The sequence below is a fragment of the Leucoraja erinacea genome, chromosome 3, assembly GCF_028641065.1.
Source record: "Leucoraja erinacea ecotype New England chromosome 3, Leri_hhj_1, whole genome shotgun sequence".
NCBI lineage: Eukaryota > Metazoa > Chordata > Chondrichthyes > Rajiformes > Rajidae > Leucoraja > Leucoraja erinaceus.
In genome coordinates this window covers 73,860,138-73,886,022 of record NC_073379.1, presented here as the reverse complement: position 1 = coordinate 73,886,022, position 25,885 = coordinate 73,860,138, and the positions used below count along the sequence as shown (strand labels likewise).

At 45.2% G+C, this 25,885-nt stretch overlaps 1 protein-coding gene across 5 annotated transcripts in view; it reads right to left on the bottom strand.

Annotated features, from left to right (window-relative positions):
• agtpbp1 (ATP/GTP binding carboxypeptidase 1) overlaps positions 1-25,885 on the bottom strand; it is a 217,711-nt gene that overhangs the window by 171,890 nt on the left and 19,936 nt on the right. For all 5 annotated transcript variants that reach the window (XM_055632933.1, XM_055632934.1, XM_055632935.1 and 2 more), the window contains 2 exons: positions 5,418-5,490; positions 3,958-4,079 (listed from right to left, as the gene is read on the bottom strand). In XM_055632933.1, the coding sequence (XP_055488908.1) occupies positions 3,958-4,079; positions 5,418-5,490 (195 nt within the window). The remainder of the gene's footprint in view (positions 1-3,957; positions 4,080-5,417; positions 5,491-25,885) is intronic.

Below are 25,885 nucleotides of genomic sequence, written 5' to 3'. Positions count from 1 at the left end.
TGGAGAGATTGGAGAGGAAAGTCAGCAGCTTTCTCAGAAGGTGTCTGGGACTGCCCAGGAGCCTTAGCAGCATCGCCCTTTACGGAAATAACACCAAGCTCCAGCTGCCCCTGAATTCCCTGGAGGAGTTTAAGGTGACTCGGGCCAGAGAGGTGATGCTGTACAGGGACTCCAGCGACCCCAAGGTGGCTCAAGCAGGGGTGGAGGTGAAAACTGGGAGGAAGTGGAGAGCCGGCGAAGCCGTGCTGCAAGCAGAGTCTCGGATACGCCATAGAGTCCTGGTGGGAGCAGTGACTCGGGGAAGAGCTGGCCTGGGAATCTTCCCAACTCCGCAGGTTGACAAGGCCAAGGGAAAGGAGAGGCGCAGGCTGGTCCAGGAGGAAGTGAGGACAGTGGTAGAGGAGGAGAGGTGTACCAGAGCGGTTGGCTGAGGCAGCAGGGAACCCGGACAAGGTGGGGCAGACCATGGACCGAAAAGTTACATGGACTGAGCTCTGGCAGGCTGAACCACAGCGCATCAAGTTCCTGGTCCAGGCAGTGTATGATATCCTGCCCAGCCCATCGAACCTCTTCATCTGGGGCAAAGCGGAATCTCCAGATTGCCTGCAATGCTCAGGCAAGGGGACGTTGGAACACATCCTGAGCTGCTGCCCAAAGGCTCTTGGGCAGGGCCGGTAAACCTGTTGGAACTGACAGTGCCGTGGGAGGACCGTCTGGAGGGGGCCCACGAGAGGAAGTTGACCAAGTTTGAAGAGCTGGTCATAGACTGCCGTAAGCAGGGCTGGAAGGCAATGTGTATGCCCATCGAGGTTGGCTGCGGAGGTTTTGCAGAGAAATCGCTCTACAAAGCCTTGAGTGCACTGAGCAGCGGAGAAAGCCTCGAGATGGCTCTGGATCAGGAGAGAAGGTCTATGGGGAGGAGCGAATGCCACCTGAACACAAGTCGTGGTCTGATCAACCACGGCTGGGTCGCCTGGGCGAGGGCGTCTGATGTTGAAAGACTCGAAACACCCAATGACCCCAGGTTACCTAACTGATGAGGTGTTCAGGAGCATCAATAGATGTATTTGTATTTTATTGAATAAATTGAATAAAAATATTACGCAGTTAGATGTAATAAGATTCTAATGATAAGATTTTTCCAGCCAAGTGTTGGAACAAATTATAAATTATCTCCATTATATTTCATAACAGCTATTAAAAAAAATTGCCAGCTTGCCTCTTCTCACCCTCGTTTGGCCACATTCTGGGGAACCGCACGAAATATAGGTTGCACACAGTATAAAGAACCACTAACTCAAAAGAACAATGGTTTCAGTGGCGTTTGTTTCTTTGATGCAGTTTCTGTGTAATTTAATGTAATCAATTTGATTCAACAATTTTTTACAAAATTTAAATTTCATTATTGGCTAATGGAATACAGTCGTGGAAAACTTGCTGTAATCTGGTCATTATAATAGTGCTACAAAAATGATTGCAAGGTTAAACATAGATCAGGGTTGGACTAGCACACACTCTGCCACAAATTACACAGGGAAAATGAAACAATAAACATTTTATCAAACCGATCATTCATGAAAATACTTCCCAATCCTGCCCCAAAATACCTCTGCCTTTCCTGTGAAGTCAACGCTATTATGTAATAAAAGTTCAATACACTGCTGTCAGACTTATTACAAATCCTGGTTCTTATGCTCCTTGATTCCTGTAAAACCTCGAAATGCACCTGGATCCGTTTCCTCTGCTTCCTTTAAACATATCATAGCCTTTTTTGCCCCACTCCCTTAAAACTTTCTGGGTTCACTAGAAAATGTATTACAGGTGCACAACCTTTTGTCCGAAGATCCAAATAACGAAAAGCTCCGAATAGCGGACATTTTTTCAGTCCTTGAAGAAAGGTCCTTGAAGACGTTTACCGAGGGCGGCCCGCAGAGGTGACAGTGGAACCTCCGGTCGGTCCTCGAAGAAAGGGGAACTAAATCCCCATTCATAAAAGAGGTGAGGGTATATTGCGTGGGAGGGTTAATAATTGACAATCTGCTGCTGCCTGCCCGCTGAGTTAAAAAGTTCCCACAGTAGACTCACGATACACGTTTTAACTCAGCAGGCAGGCAGCAGCAGATTGTCGCTCCCTTCAGTTTCACCCCACCTACACCCCTCTGCTTCCCGGCCATGTGTGTGACCCCTTCCCTCCCCTCTCCAGTTCCCCGCCCATTGCACCGGCGCGGGGGCTTTGCACTGTCTTCACGTCGGCGATGCCAGCATACAATGCCAGTCACCGGAGACGTCAGGACCAACGGGACACCGACCCCCAGGCCCACTGCAAGCACAGAGATCCCAGAGACCCACAGCCAGCAGCAGCCCAGCCCCGTTCTAACTCCAGAGGAACACGCTTCCCGTAGGGACAGAAGCTGATGGTGTGCAAGGTACGTCTTGTTCTTGGGGTTGCAGATGAGGGGGCGCAGCTCGGGCTGTGACGTCTCCGGCCACCCCCCTGTACAGGAGCTGAGACTGGGAAATGTACCGCCCTTGCAGGTGAGCAGGAGAGTGGGGTTGTTTGCAGTTGCAGAGGGAGGGGGCAAGGGCGGTACAGTTCACAGTCTCAGCTCCTGCCCAGGGGGGTGGCCGGAGGCGTCAGGACCAACGGGACACCGACTGCAAGCATGGACATCCCGGGGACTCACAGCCAGCAGCAACTCTAGCCCAGCCCCGTTCCAACTCCAGAGGAACCCGGGTTGCAGATGAGGGGGCGCAGCTCGGGCTGTGGGTGAACTGCCACTTGTCGCTGTAGCGGCCCATCGGGGAGTGGGATCCTGTTGGTCCTGACGTCTCCGGCCACCCCCCTGGACAGGAGCTGAGACTGGGAACTGTACCGCCCTTGCCCCCTCCCTCTGCAACTGCAAACAACCCCACTCTCTTGCTCACCTGCAAGGGCGGTACAGTTCCCAGTCTCAGCTCCTGTTTTCAGGGGGTGGCCGAAGAATTATCAACCACCAGAAGCCGCTCCCCGATGGGCCACTACGGCGACAAGTGGCAGTTCGCCCACAGCCCGAGATGTGCCCCCTCATCGGGACACCGACCCCCAGGCCCACTGCAAGCACGGAGATCCCAGATCAGCAACTCCAGCCCAGCCCCGCCCCGCTCCAACTCCAGAGGAACAATTTCCCCGAGGGGCAGAAGCTGATGGTGTACAAAATTTAAATGTTCTTAGTGGCGCAGCTGGAATACAGTCATGAAAAACTTGCTGTAATAGCGGCCCATCGGGGAGCGTGCTTCAAAAATGAGTTGCAGGGACAAACATAGATCGGGGTTGAGAATAGTGGGCACACTTCCAAAAGTTCTGCCCACAAAGTGAAACACCTCTCCTATACTTGTATCAAACACGATTATCATTCAGAGAAATGATCCCAGCCTAACCCAAAATACCTCTCTCCTATTCTGCAAGAAAAAACTACATTGAAGACTCAAACTCGCGATCGAGTAACTGCCGGGATCGAGGCGCAAATTCGCGACCTTGCGGATATGAGCCGAGCACTCTACCACTGTGCCAGCCGTTAAAATCTACGCTAAAAATCTTCCAATCCGAAAGCCGAAAAATTCCAAATTACGAAAAGTGTCTGGTCTCAAGGCTTTCGGATGAAAGGTTGTGCACCTGTACTCTACTGCAGAACTTTTCTTTAAAAAGTATATAAAATGTTGGAACATTAAAATAAATCAATTGTTCTGGAAAATATAGTACGACCAAGCTTCACGCTTACAAAATTAATGGAGTTTTACAAAATATCTACGTGACAAAGTACAATGACTGAAATAGCTTTCAATATCTTCCACGTTCTAACATATTGTATATATGCAATATATCTGCATTTTACCATGAAAGGGCACCATTTCTCACGTTATTAGATGCACAGCATTTAAAAATTAGAAAGCACACAATTAATAGTCCAACAATATTACCTTGAGTCTGAGCCAGATGCAGAAGTTTGGAAGTAACATAACGCCCATTCTCCACATCATGCGCTGTCCCATCCAGAGTCAGCTTCTCCAACTGGGCTAGCAGACCAAGGATGCGTGAATTCCTGAGAACAATGCAAAAATAATTTGTTGAAAAGTAGGTTATTAGGACCTTTTAAACATATACCATCTTTAAGAGTATTTAATTTGCACTCTAGATCTTACAGTTGAGTGACAATGATATTCAGGTGCTTCCTTTTCAAATCCACAGTCAAAGATTAAAATTCACATCAGCAATTCCAAAGGAACCAAATGAAATGATTCACAATTTTGTAATTCTGCATTATTGAGCTGCCATACACAGATTTACACATTTAGGAAGTTTACCACAGTTTTCAGGTGCAGAGATCATGTACAACTTTAAGAGCCCTGGCTTCCTTCCATTGTGATAGTCATAGTGATTATAATTTTGAACTGTAAGATTGCCATGCTTATCAATTACAACATTTATCTGCAATTTTTACTGTACATCTCATCATGTGATGTCCTGTTGCCCTCCATCTACCAACAGTATTCCCCAGATAAACGGACTAGGATAATTCAGCTATCATACTTCTGAGGAAAAATAAGACCAATGGAAATGTGTAAAAATCTCCATTGTTATGACATCACAAAGAAAAGTTACATCACAAAACATCTTCAGACTATTGCTTAGGGCCACACATTTTGCAATAATAAAATCAATTTGTTTCCTTACATTTAATGCCTATTTATTTTACATGGTCGTGGACAATCAATAAAAAACAAAAATCACAATCTGAGCTTTCTATGATGACGTACTGAGTTTTTCTTCAATTAAGATGACGGATTAGGAGAATCCTGAAGAGGCCTCGGGATGTTCAATTAGATCAGGAGATTAAATGTTAAGGAGTTTATTTGTTGGACGAGTTTATTCGTTGGACATGTTCCTTTTGTTTTCTTAAATATTGGTTTAATGTTACCTTTCTACCAGTTCACCAGCATTACATCTTTTCATAATGTATTTATCAAATGTTTACTAGGCAGAATCCATCTGGTACAAGATTTTAATTCTCATGGTTCGATTAATTCATACTTTTGATTATTATTTGTATATTATCATATCTATATTCTATATATTTAGAGGGATACAAACCATGTGCAGGCACAATATGCATGTTGGATTAGCATTAAGGTCAGCACCAACATGATGGTTGTCGGCTTGTTGCTATGCTGTATTGTTTTATGTTCTAAATTCCTGTCCACCTAATTCTATTTATTTTTATTTTTTTTATATAGCACATAAACCATTTTCAATCTTTTCCTTATTGTTGCCTTTGAATTTTAAATTCAAGGAAGATTATAAAATTGTCAGTTTACAAGCACAAATTAAACAATATTTTGTTATTAAAATTCTCCTTGGTGTCCATCTTAAATCTACTTACCCTTTTTCTGTTGAACCTTTGACTTTGTTCATCTTAACTAAACTTCCTCTTTCACTTTGCCATTCCAAACAATCTGAAAATCATTTCATAAAACAGAAATCAGAACAAAAAATAATAACCTAAGTTCATTACAACTTTCTTCAGTTTAGTTTAAGACATGTTCTTATGAACACACAAATTAGGAGCAGGGATATGCCACTCAACCATTTCATAAATTACAACTGATCCACTTGCAATCTCAACTCTGCATTCACATTAAAGAATCTACCAGCCCGGCCTTGAAAGACACCCATGATTCTGCATCCTCAGGATAATTGAGGCATAGCCTCCCTTCAATTCCCTGGTAATAAATAATAAGTTTAGTGATTCTCCTTATTTGCAGAATGTGTACAATAGCCATTTCTTAATCAGGTAGTAGGGCACACAGATCCCTCTGCATCCTTTTGCCATTTAGTCAATATGCTTTTTGCTTATGTTTTCCCACAATATATACACCATTTACCAGATGTTTGCCTGCTCACTTAATCCATCCATATTGCTCTATGAAGAGGATACAAGGAGCCTATAACTTACTTTCCTACTTTTTTCAGAATTAATAAATTTAGCAAACATATTCTTAGTGCATTTGTCAAAATAATTTATATGAAACTGTTGATAGTGGAGGCCCAAAAAACTGATCACAATAATACACAAAACATATTACATCTTGCCACCCAAGAAAAGATAATTTTATGCCCACACAATTTCCTGTTAGTCAGCCAATCTGCTCTGCACATCAATGCATTATTTCACATACCATGAGTTTTTATCTTCTGGAAATCTTAGTATATCCATCCATTTACCTTAATTCAGAACGATTCAATTCCTTAAAGAACCCCAATAAATTGGTCTAACATGATTTTCCTTTCACAAATCTATGTTGACTTTTCTATATTACCTTGATATTTTTCCAAAATATCCTGCAAAGTGTTTTTATTAAGTTTTTGACAGGTTGAGATATCTAGCCATTAGGTTCCTGCTTTATGTAGGTATGTTACAAAACCTACCTGAATCGTGGCTGAGCATCTGCCCTACCCCGTGTGCGCGATTTTGGCGCTGTTTAGAGGGGGCGGGTTTAAAACTCGATTTTTACTAGGCTGTTCCAATCGAAAATGTTCAGCCTAGTAAATAATTAACGGAAAATCGCTGAAAGACCCCGTCGCAAAAGGTATTATTAGTTTTTATGGCCTTGTATAATATTTATAGTAGTTTAAAAATCACTCTCTCAACTCGCAACCTCTCGCAGCCCCAGGGTTTTATAAAGCAAACAATTAAAGGTATGTACCTTATTTTTACATTAAATGGGGCTTGTATATAACCCTGTTATAAAGTTTTCTATAGCGAGTAGTTCATTTTGGGCTCTTTATATCCCGCAGTATTTTTCTGGGCATTTGGGGGCACAAATCCAGCGCAATGTGAACGTTCTAAACCAGCGCGTTCACAGGAACCCACTAGAAAGCCGATTTAAATTGACTTTAATTTACAGCAATTGAACACTAAATTCCTTCCATTTGGCCTATAAATTGATGTAAATGAGATTAAAAATCATGTTTTATTGTGAATTATTTGTGAATATTATTTGGACACTTGGGCTATTTAAAAATGTTAATCATTTATTAAGAAATGGATAGATGTTTAGATCTAGTAATTGAAGTTTGAAATTAGCTACAATTGGGTAACTAACTAATTATATGCTTTAATTTCAGGTCATCCAAGTAAGATTATTTTATATTTGTTTCAGAATGCTTCAATCTATGATAACTGAAAATTTCATTCAGTTCTCTTAATTTTTAAGAAGGTTATGGGCTTTTGACTGTCCCCAATCACAGCTTTTTTGTTATGTCCATAGAAAATCAATAGGGAACAAAATGCTAATTTCCGAGTATGAAAATGGCCATAACTTTTTTATTACTTGAGATATGAAAGTGAATTGGGTGTCAAATTAAACATTGTTATGCTTTATCTGATAGGATAAATTGCAGACTTGATTTTTTAAATCTCAAAATTTTGTAACATTGCTACTTTATGTCTCCCTCCCTGCATTACAAAAGTTCACCAACTTGATTCTTAGTTACATTGTGTTTGCAATCCAGAAGTCACATTTGGAGGCCCGCTTCCAAACACATTATTGATCCCCAAGCAAAAATGTGGTGGTGTAACCAAATAAACATTCTGTATTTCCTTTTCCTGTTTTTTTTTTTTACAACAGATATATCTAAATTCCTAAAAACAAGTATCCAGTCGACAATTCAGAAAGTGTGCTTATGATTGGCATTTCGCAAGAAAACTTGTTTGTCCTTCAGCAGGCTCATAATATGATGAACAGGATGAACACAAGTCCCATACTATAAATGGCTCACAGGAAGATCTAACCGATACAATATATAGTAATACAACAAAATTGACAGATTAAAATTCAAAGGTTATACCACCAAAACACTATAATGATTTACAGTATCCTTTTATTTCAAACAGATACGGATGTCTAAGATGGACATGAGACAAAAAATACTTAGAGGAGGGAGTTAAGCACCATTAAAAATACTTAAGATAAATCGTTTTTTTTTCCAGAAGTCATCCTGCCTTCTATTTTTTTAAAGTTTTTTTTGCAATCTGCATCTATTACCTAACAAAAATCGAATCATATTTTCATACCCCTGGCCAGCACACATTCTTCCTATTCCCAACCAATCCAGTGGGGTCAATTGCACATTTAAATTGCCACAGATAAGTTCAATGGGTACAAGTGTTTCAGATCAATCAGACCAGCCAGACGCTACTGAGCTTCATAAATTGTAGTAGGGAATGCTGTACACTCAGTCAGCTCTGAACAGTTTCCGTTAATGCTCTTATCTTCAATGGAGTCACGTTGCCATGTGGATCCTCAAGCACCTGACAATTTGTGACTAAGGTCTCAAATGTGAAATGTGGCCACATTATTAACCAGATGACAGATATAATTAAGGAGACACATGGAACTGCAGATGCTAGAAAGTGGTGAAGTAACTCAGCACTGTGTCAGGAATGGATAAAATGAAATAATTAAACATTTCATACTGACATTTTTCCAGGTGGACACGTTCCATTTTACATTATCAATATATATATATATATATATATATTTCAAGGCACAAATTCAAGCAAGGGATAATGTAGAATCAATCCCTAATCTGTTCAAATGAAGTCTTGTTAGCTGACGGATCACTGGATCTCTTCAGAAAGTAAAAGTAACACTAGATTTGGAATATTATTTGGTATTGTCAATACAAATCATTCAGCAGTGATCCCCTTCTTCAGTGCTGGAGGGACAGGATGATGAGCAGATTAACCTGTTGTGCCTTGTGATGGTCTGATACATGTTTAGATTTTTTAATATATATGAATATATTATCAATGTCATTGTTGCAACCCTGGGTCTTATAAAGCAAAGCAATCCTCAGCGATATCAGCTTATGCGAGCTCAACTTTATCCCCGATACTCAATCTCAGACTGTTTTTGTTTGCTATCTTTTCTTTTTTAGTGAATTTTCAAATATGTGGGACCACTTCGCAAACCATTGCAGACAAGGAGAAAGATTTATGATTAAGAGTTTAAGAAACATAGAAATTAGGTGCAGGAGGAGGCCATTCAGCCCTTCGAGCCTGCACCGCCATTCAATATGATCATGGCTGATCATCCAACTCAGTATCCCGTACCTGCCTTCTCTCCATACCCCCCGATCCCTATAGCCACAAGGGCCATATCTAACTCCCTCTTAAATATAGCCAATGAACTGGCCTCAACTACCCTCTGTGGCAGAGAGTTCCAGAGATTCACCACTCTCTGTGTGACAAAAGTTTTTCTCATCTCGGTTTTAAAGGATTTCCCCCTTATCCTTAAGCTGTGACCACTTGTCCTGGACTTCCCCAACATCGGGAACAATCTTCCTGCATCTAGCCTGTCCAACCCCTTAAGAATTTTGTAAGTTTCTATAAGAATTGCAGATGCTGGTAAAATCGAAGGTAGACACAAAATGCTGGAGCACTGCACTGGCAGCAGCCTCTACCTACAGCCTGTCTGTCATTTCTATCTTTATTTTTAATTTTCAGTTAGTCCAAAGTCTGTTTAAGGGGGAAAGTTTAACTTTTCTATGTGGGGGAGGGGGGCAGGGTAAGGGGGAAACCGTTTCCCAGTCTCTTCCTGGCGGGGACGCGACTATTTCTCCGAGTCGCGTCCTCGCTCCCCACCTCGCGGCCTACCAGCTGGATTGGAGCGGCCTTTACTGCCGGGGACCGGGAACCGGACCAGGGCTGCTACAGCGGCGGCGCAGCGCTGGAGTCACCGCGGAGCGGGCAATGCGTACCTGGGTCACCGTTTGGAGCTCCGGAGCATTGGGCCGTTGCTCCAACATCGTGGAGCTCTGGTGCGGAGAGCTTCCAACGCGGGTGGCGCTGAACAACATCGAGGAGTCCTGGGGCGCCTTGCAGAGGGTCTACAACAGCAGTCTCCACCCGGCGCAGCCTACGGACTTTGGAAGCCGCCGACTCTGGTAGGAGGGGGCAGACTCTGTGTTCACGCCGCTGAGGACGTCCCGCAGCCCTGACGTCGGACTTGTATCATCCCAGCGAGCGGTCCTGGACATCGGACCGCGTGTAGCTGCAACTGCGGAGGGCACAGGGAGGCCCTGACCACGGGGAACAGTGGAGGAAGAAGACTGACTTTGGTGCCTTCCCACGCAGTGGGGAACTTTGATTCTGCTGTGTGGGGATGTTTTATGTTAAATTCTATTGTGTGTTGTGTCCTTTATTTTTATTTTTATTGTATGGCTGTATGGGAATTTCATTTCACTGTGCCATCTGGCACATGTGACAATTAAATCTATCTTGAATCTTGAATCTTGAGAAACACAGCTGGTGAGGCAGCATCTATGGAGAGAAGGAATTTGTGACGTTTCGGTTACAGACCCTTCTTCAGACTGATTTACGAAACTTTCATTGTTTCAGGAAACTCGCTGCAGAAGGCTTGTTTTTCTTGACAAACTTCTATACTTAGTATTGCACAAAAAAAATGAAATAGCAGTAATCAAAAGATTAACTATACTCAGTGAAAAGGATGTCAACTGCTGACTACATTGTTTAGGGCTTTTTTCCAGCATGGAATGTATATTTAAATAATATTATTCCTGTGTCAAGGTATTTAGACTTCATAACACGATAGTAAATAAAAATGCATTAACATCAGGTGTTTACTTTAGTCAAGTCAAAATAAAAAAACATGTAAATAAGTTGCTGGCTCATAACTATTATGTTCACGCTAAATTTGATTTTACGCATGATAAATTTGATGTTTAGTGTAGCTGCAACTGGGCTTTTAACATCAAAAGGTACAGGCATATCCCCATGACATGTACCCAATCATCAACTATTCTCATATTATAGCTCGCTTCAAATCAGTCTATAGATTCAGAGTTGTACTTCACAAAAACAGGCCAAGATGCCAAACTAAGCTAATTAATTTGCCTGCATTTGGCCCATAATGCCTCTAAACCTTTCCTATTAATCTACTTGTCCATTTGTGTTTAGCCATTGTAATGGTATCCACCTCTTCCACTTTATCTGGCAGCTCGTTCCTCAATATGCATCACCTTCGGTTTGAATAACCTTGCTCCTTAAATCCCCTTTAAATCCTTCCCCTCTCATCATACATTTATATCCTGTAGGTTTAGCCAAGGAAAATGACCAATTAGCTACTCGATCTATGCCCCTCATCTTATTATTAATCTCTGTAAAATTGGCCCTCAGCCCCTAAAGCTCCAGAGAAAACAGTTCCAGCCTATCCCATCTCACCTTATAACTCACGTCTTCCAATCTAGTCATTATCTTTGTGAATCTTCCCTGCACCCTCTCTAGCTTATTTACATTTATGGAATGCACTGAATCCAGGCTCAATCCCAGGTTTAATATGAACAGTAAACGTAACAAGATTTCACTTGTTTTTTTTCTTTTGTAATTGAACAAAAAGGTCAAAACTTCTGAAAGGCCATTCGCAATTCTTCCTACATCTATCTATCTATCTATCTATCTATCTATCTATCTATCTATCTATTACTAAAAGTCTGATCTTGACCGCTTTTGGCTCGCTGTGGTGTGATTCCTGAGAGAACGCCGCAACCTACGGCTGTCATTTTTGGCCACCTTGCTCAGAGGTGGACCTTCCTGGACCAGAGGATTTTTCCCATCGATGAAAAATCAGAGAGATATTAATGTTTTTAAATAATTTGCCATTCTCTCTGCTGCCCCTGCTGGAGGGACGGGGAGGGACTATAAAACCAGGAAGTGGTGTGCCTCACTCAGTCTCTGCAAGATGGAGGAAGCCAGAGGGTCATGTCTCTCTGAGGTCTGAATAACACTGAACACATGTCCTCAACTGTGAGTGCCCTTAATGTGGTTTGAAAATGAAAATATGGTAGGTTTGAAGTAAAAAGGCACTGCCTACAAATGGTTGCTTGGGGGGTTTGGGTTGAAGCGAAAAGGCACTGCCTGTAAATGGTTGCTTGGGAGGTTTGGGTTGAAGTGAAAAGGCACTGCCTGTAAATGGTTGCTTGGGGGGTTTGGGTTGAAGTGAAAAGGCAGCCTGCAAATGGTTGCTTGGGGGGTTTGGGTTGAAGTGAAAAGACACTGCCTGCAAATGGTTGTTTGTCTAAACCTGACAACTTCCTGTTTGCACTATATTGATTTTAGATAAAACGCTACCACTTATGGCTGTGATTTTTGGCCATCTTACTCAGTCCCCCTCCGCTCATCAGGTGCAGAGGATTCTTCCCATCAATGAAAAACAAAAGTGTTATTAACGTTTAAAAAATGTTGAGAATCTCTCTCCTGTCACGCCATGAAGGCCACACCTTTTCCGGTGGGAGGGGGAGGGATTATAAAACCCGGAAGTGTGGGTATGGCTCAGTCTCTGCATGATGGGGGAGGGAGAGGTCACGACTGTCTGAGCTGTGAATCAACTGAACACACTGAATGTCTACTGAACTGTGAGTGTGGTGTTTTGTGTGGTTTTATTGGGTTTTTTTGGTGGTTTCACCCTGCTTGAAATAGTATGAAACTGCATTTGAATTTGGTGGCCTTGCACCCTGCTTGAAGTGGTTGGAAACTGCACTTGAATTCGGTGGCCTTGCACCCTGCTAGAAGTGATATGAAACTGCACTTGAATTTTGTGCCCTTGCACCCTGCTCGAAGAGGTATTAAACTGCACTTGAATTTTGTGGCCTTGCACTCTGCTTGAAATGGAATTTCAAGAAATAGCCGTGAGTGAGCTGCCAGCACATCAGGCTTGAGGGACTGAGCTGCCAGCCCAATAATCCATTTGGCCCACAATGTCCATACTAGCCCTTTGATGACCAGTAGTCCCTGCAGCCAACAACACCCATACTAGTGCTCCAGAAAGCCCCCCCCCCCCCCCACTGGACACCAATATTGGGATTGGCGGAGAGGTGGAATATTGCGTCTGGGGACCAGCTCTCCCGTGTGAACATGGGACCCAACGGGTCCCACTTAGTCTAGTAATTTATAAATCTGATCATGTTTATTTTTCCATTATCCACCATCTAGGTGATTATAAGAAAGCTCAAGTCATAAAAAGTCACAAACGTTTCTGTACAACCCGTGCGCTTTACTACAATATTGATGAGTGTACATTCAGTGGAGCAAGGCACCAGAACAATGTGTTTTAAAAGTCTAAACATGCAACACATGGATTGTATTTGTGTGCTTATTTCAGTTATGCATTTCCAGTAAACAGTTACAATAAGATGACAGTTTAAAACAAAATAATCTGGTTCAAGAGAGCATGACTGCACTTGTGATTAATTAACTGTAGTACTTGACAATCACATGCTCATGTTATCATCAATGAAAGCAATCTAATTAATCATTTATCAGCTACAATAAAATATTTTACCTCAAACATAATGTTTCTCGTTATAATTTTAAGGTGGCAAAAGGGTTTGGAATTGGTATAACACAGTATAATCTCTTACTTGAAATCTAAATCTTTACATTATTTTAACCATTTCTCAATGCCTCAACTTTGACCAATTCCCTCAATGGCCTGGCAATCCTTATCTTCCCACTTCAATATTTGGCAAACAATTTAAGATGGAAAATATTGTGAGAACTCAAGACAAGATAGGTTAATATTGATGATAGGAAAGGCAACATAAATCCCCCATAAAAAAGATGTGGAAATAAAAAACAGAATCTAAAATAAAATATTGAATAAAGAACATAGAATTTATTTGAGCCACTTGAAGAGATGGAGCGAGAAAACAATACATTATACAAATAGCCAAATTTCCAAAAGGCATCTGATAAATCTCCACCTTCTCCAAGCAGTCCCTTGGAATTGATGAGGTTCCATCCCATTTTGTGAGTTCGAGTGTAGCTAATGTGACCAGTTTAGCAACCCCTGATTTTGAAGAACTAGATGATACATCTAAACTAAGAATAATCCTTGGGGAAACGGGTTACGTTGGGGGAACGGGCAAGTGGTGGAATATTGCGTTGGGGAACGGTTGCATTGGGGGACCAGGCTCCCGTGTGACAGGGACCCAACGTCTAGTATACTTATAAAATCTCTGTATTTGGTATCTAGCATCGTATTTGTGCAATGTGTCCAACTAAGAGTAATGGGCCTGTCCCACTTAGGCGACTGCAGGGTCGCCACATGTTCACGGGTAGTTGCCGGGGAGTCGCCTTCAGGATTGTGAGGAGTTCCCGCTTTCTGGGAACTAGTCACGGCCTCGTTATGGTCGCCGCAAATTTTTCAACATGTTGAAAAATTAGCGGCGACTAGAATGAAGCCGCCATGGAGAGTAGCGAGAATTCCCGTGCCGTAAATGGGTCGCCAGGAGGTCCCAGTGGGTTGCCAGAAGATCGAAGGTTCTCGTGGGTTCTTGTAGGTTGTATTCGGTGCTGACCGGTGAATATCATTGGCTCATTGGGGGAAAAAAACGTAAGCACTAGTTTTCAGAACCAAGGATAACCGACCGGTAAAGTTAAATGTCCGCCGAGCTTCACAGCTGTGTATCTCTGGCTTCTTAAAAGTTGTCTGGCTTCTTAAAAGTTGTCTCCACTCCATTTCCCTCTTTCTCCCTCTACCTCCCGCCTCTTTTAAAGGACGTACCGTACACGGTGCTTTCGCTGTCTTAATTACAGCGCCAACCTTCCTGTTCATCGCGGTGTGTGTCTGTATCACCTTGGCTTTGCACCATGTGAATTTCAGACAACGCTCCCCCCCCATTTGCCCTGTCCCCTGCCTGCGATGTGTTTGTGTGTGTTCCACTCTGACAGTCGCTGTTCCAGTTGCCGCTTTTTCAGGCGCCTGAAAAATCGCCCAAGTGGGGCAGGCCCATAACTGCGACCTTAATGCCGGGTACGTTGATCCAGAAAAATCCTGGGATATTGGCCTTGGGGATGATACTGACATTGGTTCATTTATCTTTCCAACAATCGTGGAATTTTGCAGACAATTGGCAGTATTTCCAGTGTCTCGGGATACATGCTTTTGACTGTCCAATATTCAGAATCATATAGGAATTCAGAAATTGTTGCCGCCCAATTGACCATGAATTTTGTGCCTGTCTGCTGACTTCATCCTTAAATATCTTTGTCCTAATATAAACACAAGGCTACCCTGACAATTATCAATGTCTGCTTTCCACAAGAGGCAGCTCCTGAAAACATCTTTGATTATCTTTTGAGGCCTCTGACCCACTATGATGCAAACAATTAAAGTCTGAGCCAACTGAATTGAAGGCAATTAGCAAGTGAATTAAAGGCAGGTTTCCCCCTGAATAATTACTGCAAATTCACCTTCATGAGGAGTGCAATGCCAGATTATGTTGGGAAATTCCTTGCTAGCAAAAAAAAGGGACTTCATATTCTCATGGCATCACAGATTCAGTGATACCTGCCGGCTGTTCAATGCAGAACTGCAAGGATTTCTAAGAGAGAAGGTATGTAACCAGCAAATAAATTTCCAGATAATTTAATGTACAACATTACATTTTGGCAAGAAATATGAGGAGATCACCTATTACTTGGCAAATCTATCTATCCATACATAACTAAAACTCTGATCTTGTGCTCTTCCGGTTTGTGTGTTTTTTTTATCTGCGCAACAACGATACGAGACAGCGCAACAATTATCGCCAGATTACTCACCGTTCTCCTGTGCTGCAAGTGCAAAAAGTTTTGTTTCGATCGGTGGTATCTTGTAAAAGTTATCGAGGTTTAAAAATCTTAAAAACCGTGCATGCGCAGATTGGTCTCCTCTTCTGTCAGGAGATTGGTCTTCTCTCCTGTCAGTCACCCAGGATGGTAACGCCCAGGCTGAGACGGCGCACCCCTTCCGGCGCACCATCACCGCACTGATTTGCCGGCTACTCTGTCACAACAAAGCTGAAGGAGCAGAGCGAGCAAAGTTTGTGTATCACTGTGGCTGGAGTGCGGAACAGCTGGAGTGCTGAACGGCCCAGAGTCTGGCCGACTGCTGCAACCTCGAGATCCTGGGGAAGTGAGGAGAGAGAGTGGGGGGATTGAGAGAGCCGGGCGCTGGCGGGGCCAGGCGCAGGCGGGGCAGGGCGTTGGTTGTCCACACCCCCCATCGCCCACACCCCCCCCCATCCCCTCGCACACCCCCCCCCCCCCCCCCCCCCCCCCCTGGGCTACAGCCGTTCGGAAAAACAGTCCCTTCAGCCCCCAACACCCATACTCGTCCTCCAGAAAGATCCCCCGCCACTAGCACCCCGCCTGAAGCCCCGCCTCCCTCCCCCCCCCCCCTGCCACCTGAATCCATCCTCTCCCCCCGGCTACAGGACACCCCCCGCCTGAAACCGTCCCTGTCCCCACCTGCAGGATGCTCCCCTACCCACTGGTCCCCGCCTGAAGCCGGTGGGGTGTGGCAGCGACAGGCTACGGCTGTGATAAGCCACAGCAGCGTTAGGTCACGGCAGCGATAGGCAGTAGCAGCGGTTGTCCACGGCAATGGCAGTCCACGGTCGTCCCCCTCCCCGCTGCAGGATGCTCCCCCCCTCACCGGCCCCCGCCTGAAGCCTTCCTTATCCGCAGCTGCATGATGCTCCCCATCGGACCCCGCCTGGAGTGGTAGCGGTAGGCCACAACAGCGATAGGCCACGGCATCAGCAGGCCATGACAGCCATAGGCAGCGGCAGGCCACAGCAACGCTCCCCCCCCCCTCCCTACCAGCCCCTGCCTGAAGCCCATCTCCCTCCCCCGGCTGCAGGACGCTTCCCCCCCCCCCCCCCCCAACCATTGGCCCCAGACTGACAGAACGCAACAAGAGACGCAACAAGAATGAACTGAACTAAATAAATCTCACCTTTAATGTTTAAATTGTTGTTGTATTTTTAGAGTTATTCACATTTTAAGCTTTAATAAATCCCTTTTCCACTTGCCGGACCCATCAGCTGCGTCTGCGCAGTAATACCTGTGTGTTCTACATCACAATGGGAACCCAATGGGCAGTAATGGCTGAACCGCTAAGAGTGGATGGGTGGGAGGTGTTGAGGAGGATGGAATGAGTGCAGGGGGGAGTGAAGGGCAAGGGGCGGAGTGGGGGGGGGTGGGGATGTGAGGGGAGGAGAGAGGATCAGGGGAGTCACAATGGGACCCCACCAGCGCAGTTGGGGGCAATGCGTGAGTGGTGGAATATTGCATTGGGGGAACCAGGCCTCCTGTGTGACAATGGGACCCCACGGGTCCCACTTGGTCTAGTAGCAAATACAAGCCTAGAACAGAGAAACAAAGGTTTGTAGCATACAAATGTGCAAATCATCATAAGCAGCAATGCAGGTTTAAAACTTAAAACAAGCACACTAACCACTTGGGCTTGTTGTTAAAGACAAGACACCATAAGAAAAATTTAAGGTCACATTTGATGAACAGATACAGATCTGGTCAGACGCATTGTAATGGTTGCAGAAAATAATTAGAAGGATAATACAAGAAATGCGAGTAGTAAAATAGTGGGTCTCTTTTCTTCCTGGAAAGAGACAACCAACGAGTGATCTTTGCTGACAGAATAGCTGTGAGGAGAATGCTAGGAGGCTGCAAGGTGACTTGGATAGGCTGGGTGAGTGGGCAAATGCATGGCATGATGCAGTAATGTGGATAAATGTGAGGTTATCCATTGGCAAAAACAGGAAAGTAGACTTATCTGAATGGTGGCCGATTAAGAAAAGGGGAGATGCAACGAGACCTGGGTGTCATGGTACACCAGTCATTGAAAGTAGGCATGCAGTGAAGAATGCATTTCGTTGTCTCTGTACTGTACACTGACAATGACAATTAAAATTGAATCTGAATCTGAAGAAAGTGAATGGTATGTTAGCATTCAAAACAAAAGGATTTGAGTAAAGGAGCAGGGAGATTCTACTGCAGTTGTACAGGGTCTTGGTGAGACCACACCTGGAGTATTGCGTACAGTTTTGGTCTCCTAATCTGAGGAAGGACATTCTTGCCATAGAGGGAGTGCAGAGAAGGTTCACCAGACTGATTCCTGGGATGTCAGGACTTTCATATGACGAAAGACTGGATAGACTCGACTTGTACTCGCTAGAATTTAGAAGATTGAGGGGGGATCTTATAGAAACGTACAAAATCCTTAAGGGGTTGGACAGGCTAGATGCAGATAGATTGTTCCCGATGTGGGGGAAGTCCTAACAAGGGGTCACAGTTTAAGGATAAAGGGGAAATCTTTTAGGACCGAGATGAGAAAAACATTGTTTACACAGAGAGTGGTGAATCTCTGGAATTCTCTGCCACAGAATGTAGTTGAGGCCAGTTCAATACAATACAATACAAATTTATTATCATTTGAGCCCCAGTGAGACTCAAACGAAATGTTGTTTCCACAGCCATACAAACAAAGACACTGTCTTACAGACATACACATAATTAAATTCACACAAACATCCATCACAGTGAAGCCACTGTGATGGAAGGCAAGTCTTTTCTCTCCCCTGTTCTCCGTGTCTCTCCCGATGTCCAAGCCCCAGGCGGGCGATGATGAGTCCCACGGCCATTTTAGGCCGCGCGGGGCGATTTACGGCCCCGCTCCCGGTCTGAAGTCCAAGGTTGGAACCCCCACGGGCGATGGTGAGTCCCACGGCCATGAAGCCGTGCCGGGTGATGTACTGTCCCGGTCCGGGTTGTTCCAACCCCGTGACACCGGCTGGAGAAGTCGCGTTGCGGGAGCTCCGGGAAGCGGTCTCTCTCTCTCCTCCCAGACCCGCGAGCTCCCGATGTCCCAGTCCACCGGACCTGCGGCTGCGTTGCTGGAGCCTCCGAGCCCCAGGAGTCGAGTCGCAGCAGCGAGTCACCGCCGCTCCCCACGCTCCGAGGCCGGCCACCCCCGACGATGGTGAGTCTGCAGATCCGCAGCTCCGCAGTCTCCCGAGCCATTGGCTATATTTAAGAGGGAGTTAGATGTGGCCCTTGTGGCTAAAGGGATCAGGGGGTATGGAGAGAAAGCAGGAACAGGATACCGAGTTGGATGATCAGCCATGATCATATTGAATGGCTGTGCAGGCTCGAAGGGTCGAATGGCCTACTCCTGCACCTATTTTCTATGTTTCTATTGTCAAATATACACAAAATCTACTAGCCAAGTGAGCTGTCTGGTTTTGCCTTGGTGAATAATGCTGTGTAGAGAAGCAACATTAACCTCGTAAAATGCCATTTGAATATGCAGAACACAGAAATAAATTGCAATGCCCTGTTGACATTTATAATTGTGATTTAGTTTAAAAGTGAGCATACAGAGTTAAGGAAAGCCCAGAAAAGATTGTTTTGTTTTTCTGAAAATAATCTCAAACAATGCATGTTATTTGAATATTATGTAAAATAAGTAGCTACAGGAAAGCACATAGGACAGCAGAAGTTTATCATGAAGGACTGAGCTGTAATCTCGCACTCTAGCACACCAAACTGGGGGACGCTGTTGCAACAGAGACATGTCAATAAATATGAAATTAGCCCGCAACTGGTCATAAAATCGCATGTCGCTTGAAACTGCCCAGAGGTGTGGGTTTTCTGTGAAGAATATTTTTCACCTTTACCTGGATTACCAGATGTGGTAGACCCTATAACAGCTTTATAAAATTACGTAAATTCTTCATATTTTGCAAGCAGCTTTGAATTTTTATCGTCTAATAAATCTAATTTCAAATCGTTGTATCATTCACCCCATCACCTTCTGCTCTTTCTAATCCTTCCGATTTATTTCTATACTAGACTAAGTGGGACCCATTGGGTGCCTTGGTCACACAGGAGGCCTGGTGCCCCAACGCAATGTTCCACCACTCGCCCATAGCCCCCAACTGCAAATGATCGGCTGACGGTCCCGCATTAACGGCAGAAGGTAAATTAAAGTTAATAGCTTTGCATTTAGTATTTCCATTACCTCACCATCTCTCCTATGCACCTCATCCCTCAGCACTCTGTCCCCCTCCTCTAGACACTCCCTCTTCTTTCACCTGGGACACAGGGAGAGGGAGGGAGGGAGATATGGAAGGAGGGAGCGAGGCAGAGAGAGAGGGATGGAAAGAAAGAGGGGGAGGGAGAGTGGAGGGAGGGAGGGAGAGACGGGAGTGGAGGGAGAGAGGGAGAGATGGGAGGTAGAGATGGGAGAGACGGGAGGTAGAGATGGGAGAGACGGGAGGTAGAGATGGGAGAGACGGGAGGTAGAGATGGGAGAGGGGGGTAGAGACGAACAGGAGGAGGAGAAAAAGGAAAAGGAAAGGGGGAAGAGGGGGAGAGGGGGAAAAAAAAAGGGGGAGGGGGAGAGAGAGAGAGGGACGAGAGAGGGGGGGATGGAAGAAGTGGCATGGGGGGAGAGAGGGGGGGGGGGGGGGAGAGGGAGGGGGTGGGGGGGGGGGAAAAGTGGGGGAGGGAGGGAGTGTGAGGGCTCGTCCCTGACCTCGGACCCAGGTTCGTCCTTGGTTCCATCCCAGGCCGCGGCTTCTTTCTCGGCCCTGGTCATGGCCCCATCCCAAGCCCCGGGCTCGGCCCTCACCTCAGCTCCAGCCCAGGCCCAGTCCCCGGGCTCGGCCCGCGGCACTACCCTCCGCACCCAGCCGCCACCACTCCTTCAACAGACGATGGTGCAGGAAGAGACGTCGCCATCGACGGACAGGAAAGGAGACCAATCTGCACATGCGTGGTTTTAAAGATTTTCAAATCTTAATAAATTTTACAATATACCATCGATCGGAACAACACTTGTCGCACTAGAGCGCAGGAGAATGGTCAATAAGATGGCTAAGAATCATAGCGCTATCATGTACCATTTTTCCACAAATAGAAAAAACGTGCAAACTGGAAGAGCACAAGATCAGAGCTTTAGTTATGTATGTATAGAAGATTAAACTTGTATCTCTATTTTTTTACCGGATCTGAAAAGATCAATAACATGAAACGTGAAATGCTATTTTTATTTCTTTTTCCACAGATGCTGCCTGTCCTTGTGATTATCTCTAACCCTCTGTGCTTTTATTTCTGATTTCTAAAATTCAAAATAGTTTGCTTTCTTAAAACAAAAGTTGATGCAGTTTGCTGGCCAATCTTTTGATATATTTGAGAAGCTATGGTGTGAAAGATGGGCTGGAGAAGAGCTTGGAGTGTTTTTCCGGTTGGCGGCGAGACACTGTTGCAGCGGCCCCTACAGCTTGTCTGTCTTTTTTTATTTTTTTGTTTAGTTAAATGTAGTTGGTGTGTTTTTTTTTTAATACTGTTTTAACTGTGTATATATGGGTGGGTGGGGGGGGGGGGGGGGGGGGGGGGAGAAAGGGGGTAACTTTTTTAAATCTCCTGCACGGGAGACCCGACCTTTTCCCTGTCGGGTCTCCGTTGTCGTTGGGGCCTAGCACCGTAGAGCGGCCTCCAGCTGGAACGACCTGTGGGGCTCCAGTCGCGGAGCCTGCTGAGCTGCGGACTACTCACCATCATGGGGCTGGCTGGCCTCGGAGCGTGGGGAGTGGTGGTGGCTCGCTGCTGCGGCCCGACTCCAGAGCTCGGAGGCTCCACCAACGCAGCTTCTGTGGACTGTTATATCAGGAGCTCGCGGGTCCGGGTGGAGACCGCTTTCCAGAGCTCCCGCAACGCAACTTCTCCCGCCCGTGTCGCGGGGTTGGAACGACCCGGAGCGGGGCCGTGCATCGCCCGGCGCAGCTTTAATGGCCACAGGACATTCCAGCGCCCTCCGGGGGCTCCAACTGTGACATTTAGTCGTGGAGCGGGGCCGTCGCCCGGCGCAACCTAAAATGGTCGTGGGACTTACCATTGCCCGCCTGGGGCTTCAACATCAGGCTTCAACATCGGGAGAAAAATGGAGAGCAGGGGAGAGAAAAGACTTTGCCTTCCATCACAGTGAGGAGGAGGTTCACTGTGATGGATGTTTGTGTGAATTGGTTGTGTGTCTAGTAGGAATCGTTTTTGTTTGTATGGCTGTAGAAACAGAGTTTTGTTTGAGCCTCACTGAGGTTCAAATGACAATAAATATTGTATTGTATTGAGTTTATGGGGAAAGATTAATCTGTATTGGTCCAACTGCAAACCAATGAAATAGGAAAGGAAAGGGGATTCTGCTGAAAAAGTGCAGAGCATCTATGGTCCAAATTAAAAAGTAGATCCACAAGTCCACAATTCCTACATGGCCACCAGTGTCATGTACAAGCTGGAATGGGGTAAATATGTTCAGAAAACCAAATGTGTGGCTCAGATATTGGTGTGATAGATCGTATAGTTACAATTTATGGGCTACTGTCACAAGTACTGGAAAAAGAGGAGATATCTTGCTGAGAAGTTGGCTGGAACCAGTCCCATAGTGAATCAGATAAACTATTTTGTTTAAATAGGGAAATGGAGAAGGTGTGATGGGTTCTAATGAGAAGAAACTTAGAACGTTAAAGGGAGATAACAGCACAAAAAGGTGCAGAATAGCAAAATGAGTGATAACAATCAGAGTCTGCCTTGGCCTCCACAGCCCTCTGTGACAATGAGTTCCACAGATTAACTACCCTCTGACTAAAGAAGTTCCTCCTCGCCTCCTTCCTAAAAGAGCGCCCTTTAATTCTGAGGCTATGACCACTGGTCCGAGACTCTCCCATCTTTTCCACATCCACTCTATCTATTCCTTTCATTATTCAGTAAGTTTCAATGAGGTCCCCCCCTCAACCTAAACTCCAGCAAGTCGAGGCCCAGTGCTGTCAAGTGCTCATCATATGCTAACCCACTCAGTCCTGGAATCATTCTTGTAAACCTCCTCTGGACCCTCTCCAGAGCCAGCACATCCTTCCTCAGATATGGAGCCCAGATTTACTCACAGTAATAATAATAATCTTTATTTATATAGCACTTTTCAACAAAACCAGTATTTGAACCAAAGTGCTTTACAGAGATTGATTAAATTAATTGAACAGATCAAATGTCAATATATCCATACAAAACAAAAAAGAAAAAAAGACACAGAACAGTACACTATAGAAATCAACATGAAACGTCCCCCCACAGCAGAATTCACTGTGAGGGAAGGCACTAAAAATATCCAGTTCTCCCCCTCATAGTCCACCCGAGGTCGGGGTCTATATGTGGCCTCCTCAGCCAACTCGATGTTCTCAGGCCCTCTGCCGCGAAGCTGGATCATCGGCGTCGGGTGAACATTCTTCAGCGGCCTGGACTGAAGCGGCCGCTTCCTCCCTGAAGACTGCAATGTCCAAAGTTCTCAGGCCGCGCTGGCCGGACCTCTGACACTGGCGAACTCGGACACCAGGCCCCGCGGTGTTGAAATCCAGTGCCGCCCGCCCGCGGCTGGACGCTCTGCAGCCGCAGCTCAGCGAAGTTGCAGTCAGCGTTCCCAGTGCCCCGGAGCTTACCCGAAGGCGACCCGGTAAGGCATCGCCCTCTCCATGTCGGTGTTGGTGTCCCAGCATCTGCACCGCCGGCGAAGCTGTAGTCCCGGCAGGAAATCGTCGCTCCAGCGCTGCTCCAGCTCGATGGTAGGCCGCACAGAGAGGACGAAGAAGCGGTTCGGAAGAAAGCCGCATCTCCTACCAGGTAGGACTGGGATTAAAACAGTTTCCCCCTTCCCCCCCACCCCACCCACCACATAAAAGAAGACTTCCAATTAAAATTTCCCACGGACAGGACTAAAAATAAAAATAAAAAAGGGAGAAAGGACTCCAAATTCAGCCTGAACAGCACCTTATGGAGCCTCAGCATTACATCTCTGTGTTTGTATTCCAGTCCTCTTAATATAAATGGTCAGCAGTAAATTTGCCAGGCTGATCCAGACTCTGGGTGCTGTCTCTGTACTTTTTGCAATTTTTCTCTGTGACTGTGTAGGTTTCCCCATGGTGCTCCACATCCAAACAAGCTACAAATTGAATTGTTTATTGTCAACCACCCCAAACATGGGTGAGTTTCAGGAAAATTAGAGCGAGTTAAGGACCTGTCCCACTTGCCAATTTTTTTTCAGCAACTGCTGGCATCATATAGAAACATAGAAATTAGGTGCAGGAGTAGGCCATTCGGCCCTTCGAGCCTGCACCGCCATTCAATATGATCATGGCTGATCATCCAACTCAGTGTCCCGTACTTGCCTTCTCTCCATACCCTCTGATCCCCTTAGCCACAAGGGCCACATCTAACTCCCTCTTAAATATAGCCAATGAACTGGCCTCAACTACCCTCTGTGGCAGAGAGTTCCAGAGATTCACCACTGTGTGTGAAAAAAGTTCTTCTCATCTCGGTTTTAAAGGATTTCCCCCTTATCCTTAAGCTGTGACCCCTTGTCCTGGACTTCCCCAACATCGGGAACAATCTTCCTGCATCTAGCCTGTCCAACCCCTTAAGAATTTTGTAAGTTTCTATAAGATCCCCTCTCAATCTCCTAAATTCTAGAGAGTATAAACCAAGTCTATCCAGTCTTTCTTCATAAGACAGTCCTGACATCCCAGGAATCAGTCTGGTGAACCTTCTCTGCACTCCCTCTATGGCAATAATGTCCTTCCTCAGATTTGGAGACCAAAATTGTACGCAATACATCCAGGTGTGGTCTCACCAAGACCCTGTACAACTGCAGTAAACATAGAAACATAGAAATTAGGTGCAGGAGTAGGCCATTCGGCCCTTCGAGCCTGCACTGCCATTCAATATGATCATGGCTGATCAGTAGAACCTCCCTGCTCCTATACTCAAATCCTTTTGGTATGAAAGCCAACATACCATTCGCTTTCTTTACTGCCTGCTGCACCTGCATGCCTACCTTCAATGACAGGTGTACCATGACACCCAGGTCTCGCTGCATCTCCTCCTTTCCCAATCGGCCACCATTTAGATAATAGTCTGCTTTCCCGTTTTTGCCACCAAAATGGATAACCTCACATTTATCCACATTATACTGCATCTGCCAAACATTTGCCCACTCACCCAGCCTATCCAAGTCATCTTGCAGTCTCCTAGCATATCAGTGTCACCAAAAGATTTTGAACATTTCAAAATCCAGCAGCGACAAAAAAATGTTGGGACACTTGAAAATGCAAGAACATATTTCCAATAAAAGTGTCAAAGCAGAAGGAACTGGTTCAAAGATAAAAGATAAGATATTTTATCTGAATGCAGGATGGGCAAAACTAGGAGTCATTAATAAGCAATAAAGAAACATGGTGTCATTGCAACTATATCACATTATTCACTAAGTGACCAAAATCTGGCCACAATTAGTATATGGGGTAGCCCTAATATTAAACAATGGGATAAACAAACAAAGACAGAGGATTTTAGGTCAGCAAATCAAGTAGAAGTATCAGCTTGGATGATCGATCCCATGAAATAGCTGGGGATATAGTTCTGTATAGGTACCCAAGCAGTCATGGTAATGCAGTGTGTAACATAAATCTGGAAAATCGCATTGCATGTAGCAATGGTAATACAATACAATAATCATGCAGGTCATTAATTATACACAGAGACTGGGCAAACCAGTTAGCAGGCAAAATAATAGAGCAGTGGATGAATTCAGAAAGTGAAAGAGATCACTTTCTAAGGTAGACAAAATAAAGCTGGAAAAGCTCAGCTGGTGAGGCAGCATCTATGGAGCGAAGGAATAGGCGACGTTTCGGGTCAAGACCCTTCCTCAGACTGATGTCAGGTGGGGGGGGGGAGAAGAGGCGGAGACAGTAGGCTGTGGGAAGGCTGGGAAAGGGAGGGGAAGGAAGGGAGGGGAAGGAAGGAGAAAGCAAGGACTACCTGAAGTAGGGTCTCGACCCAAAACGTCACCTACTCCTTTTCCCCTTAGATGCTGCCTCACCCGTTTTTATCCAGGCACAAGCTCAGGGGCAACCGTGCCTTTGCGGTTGCAGCTCCTA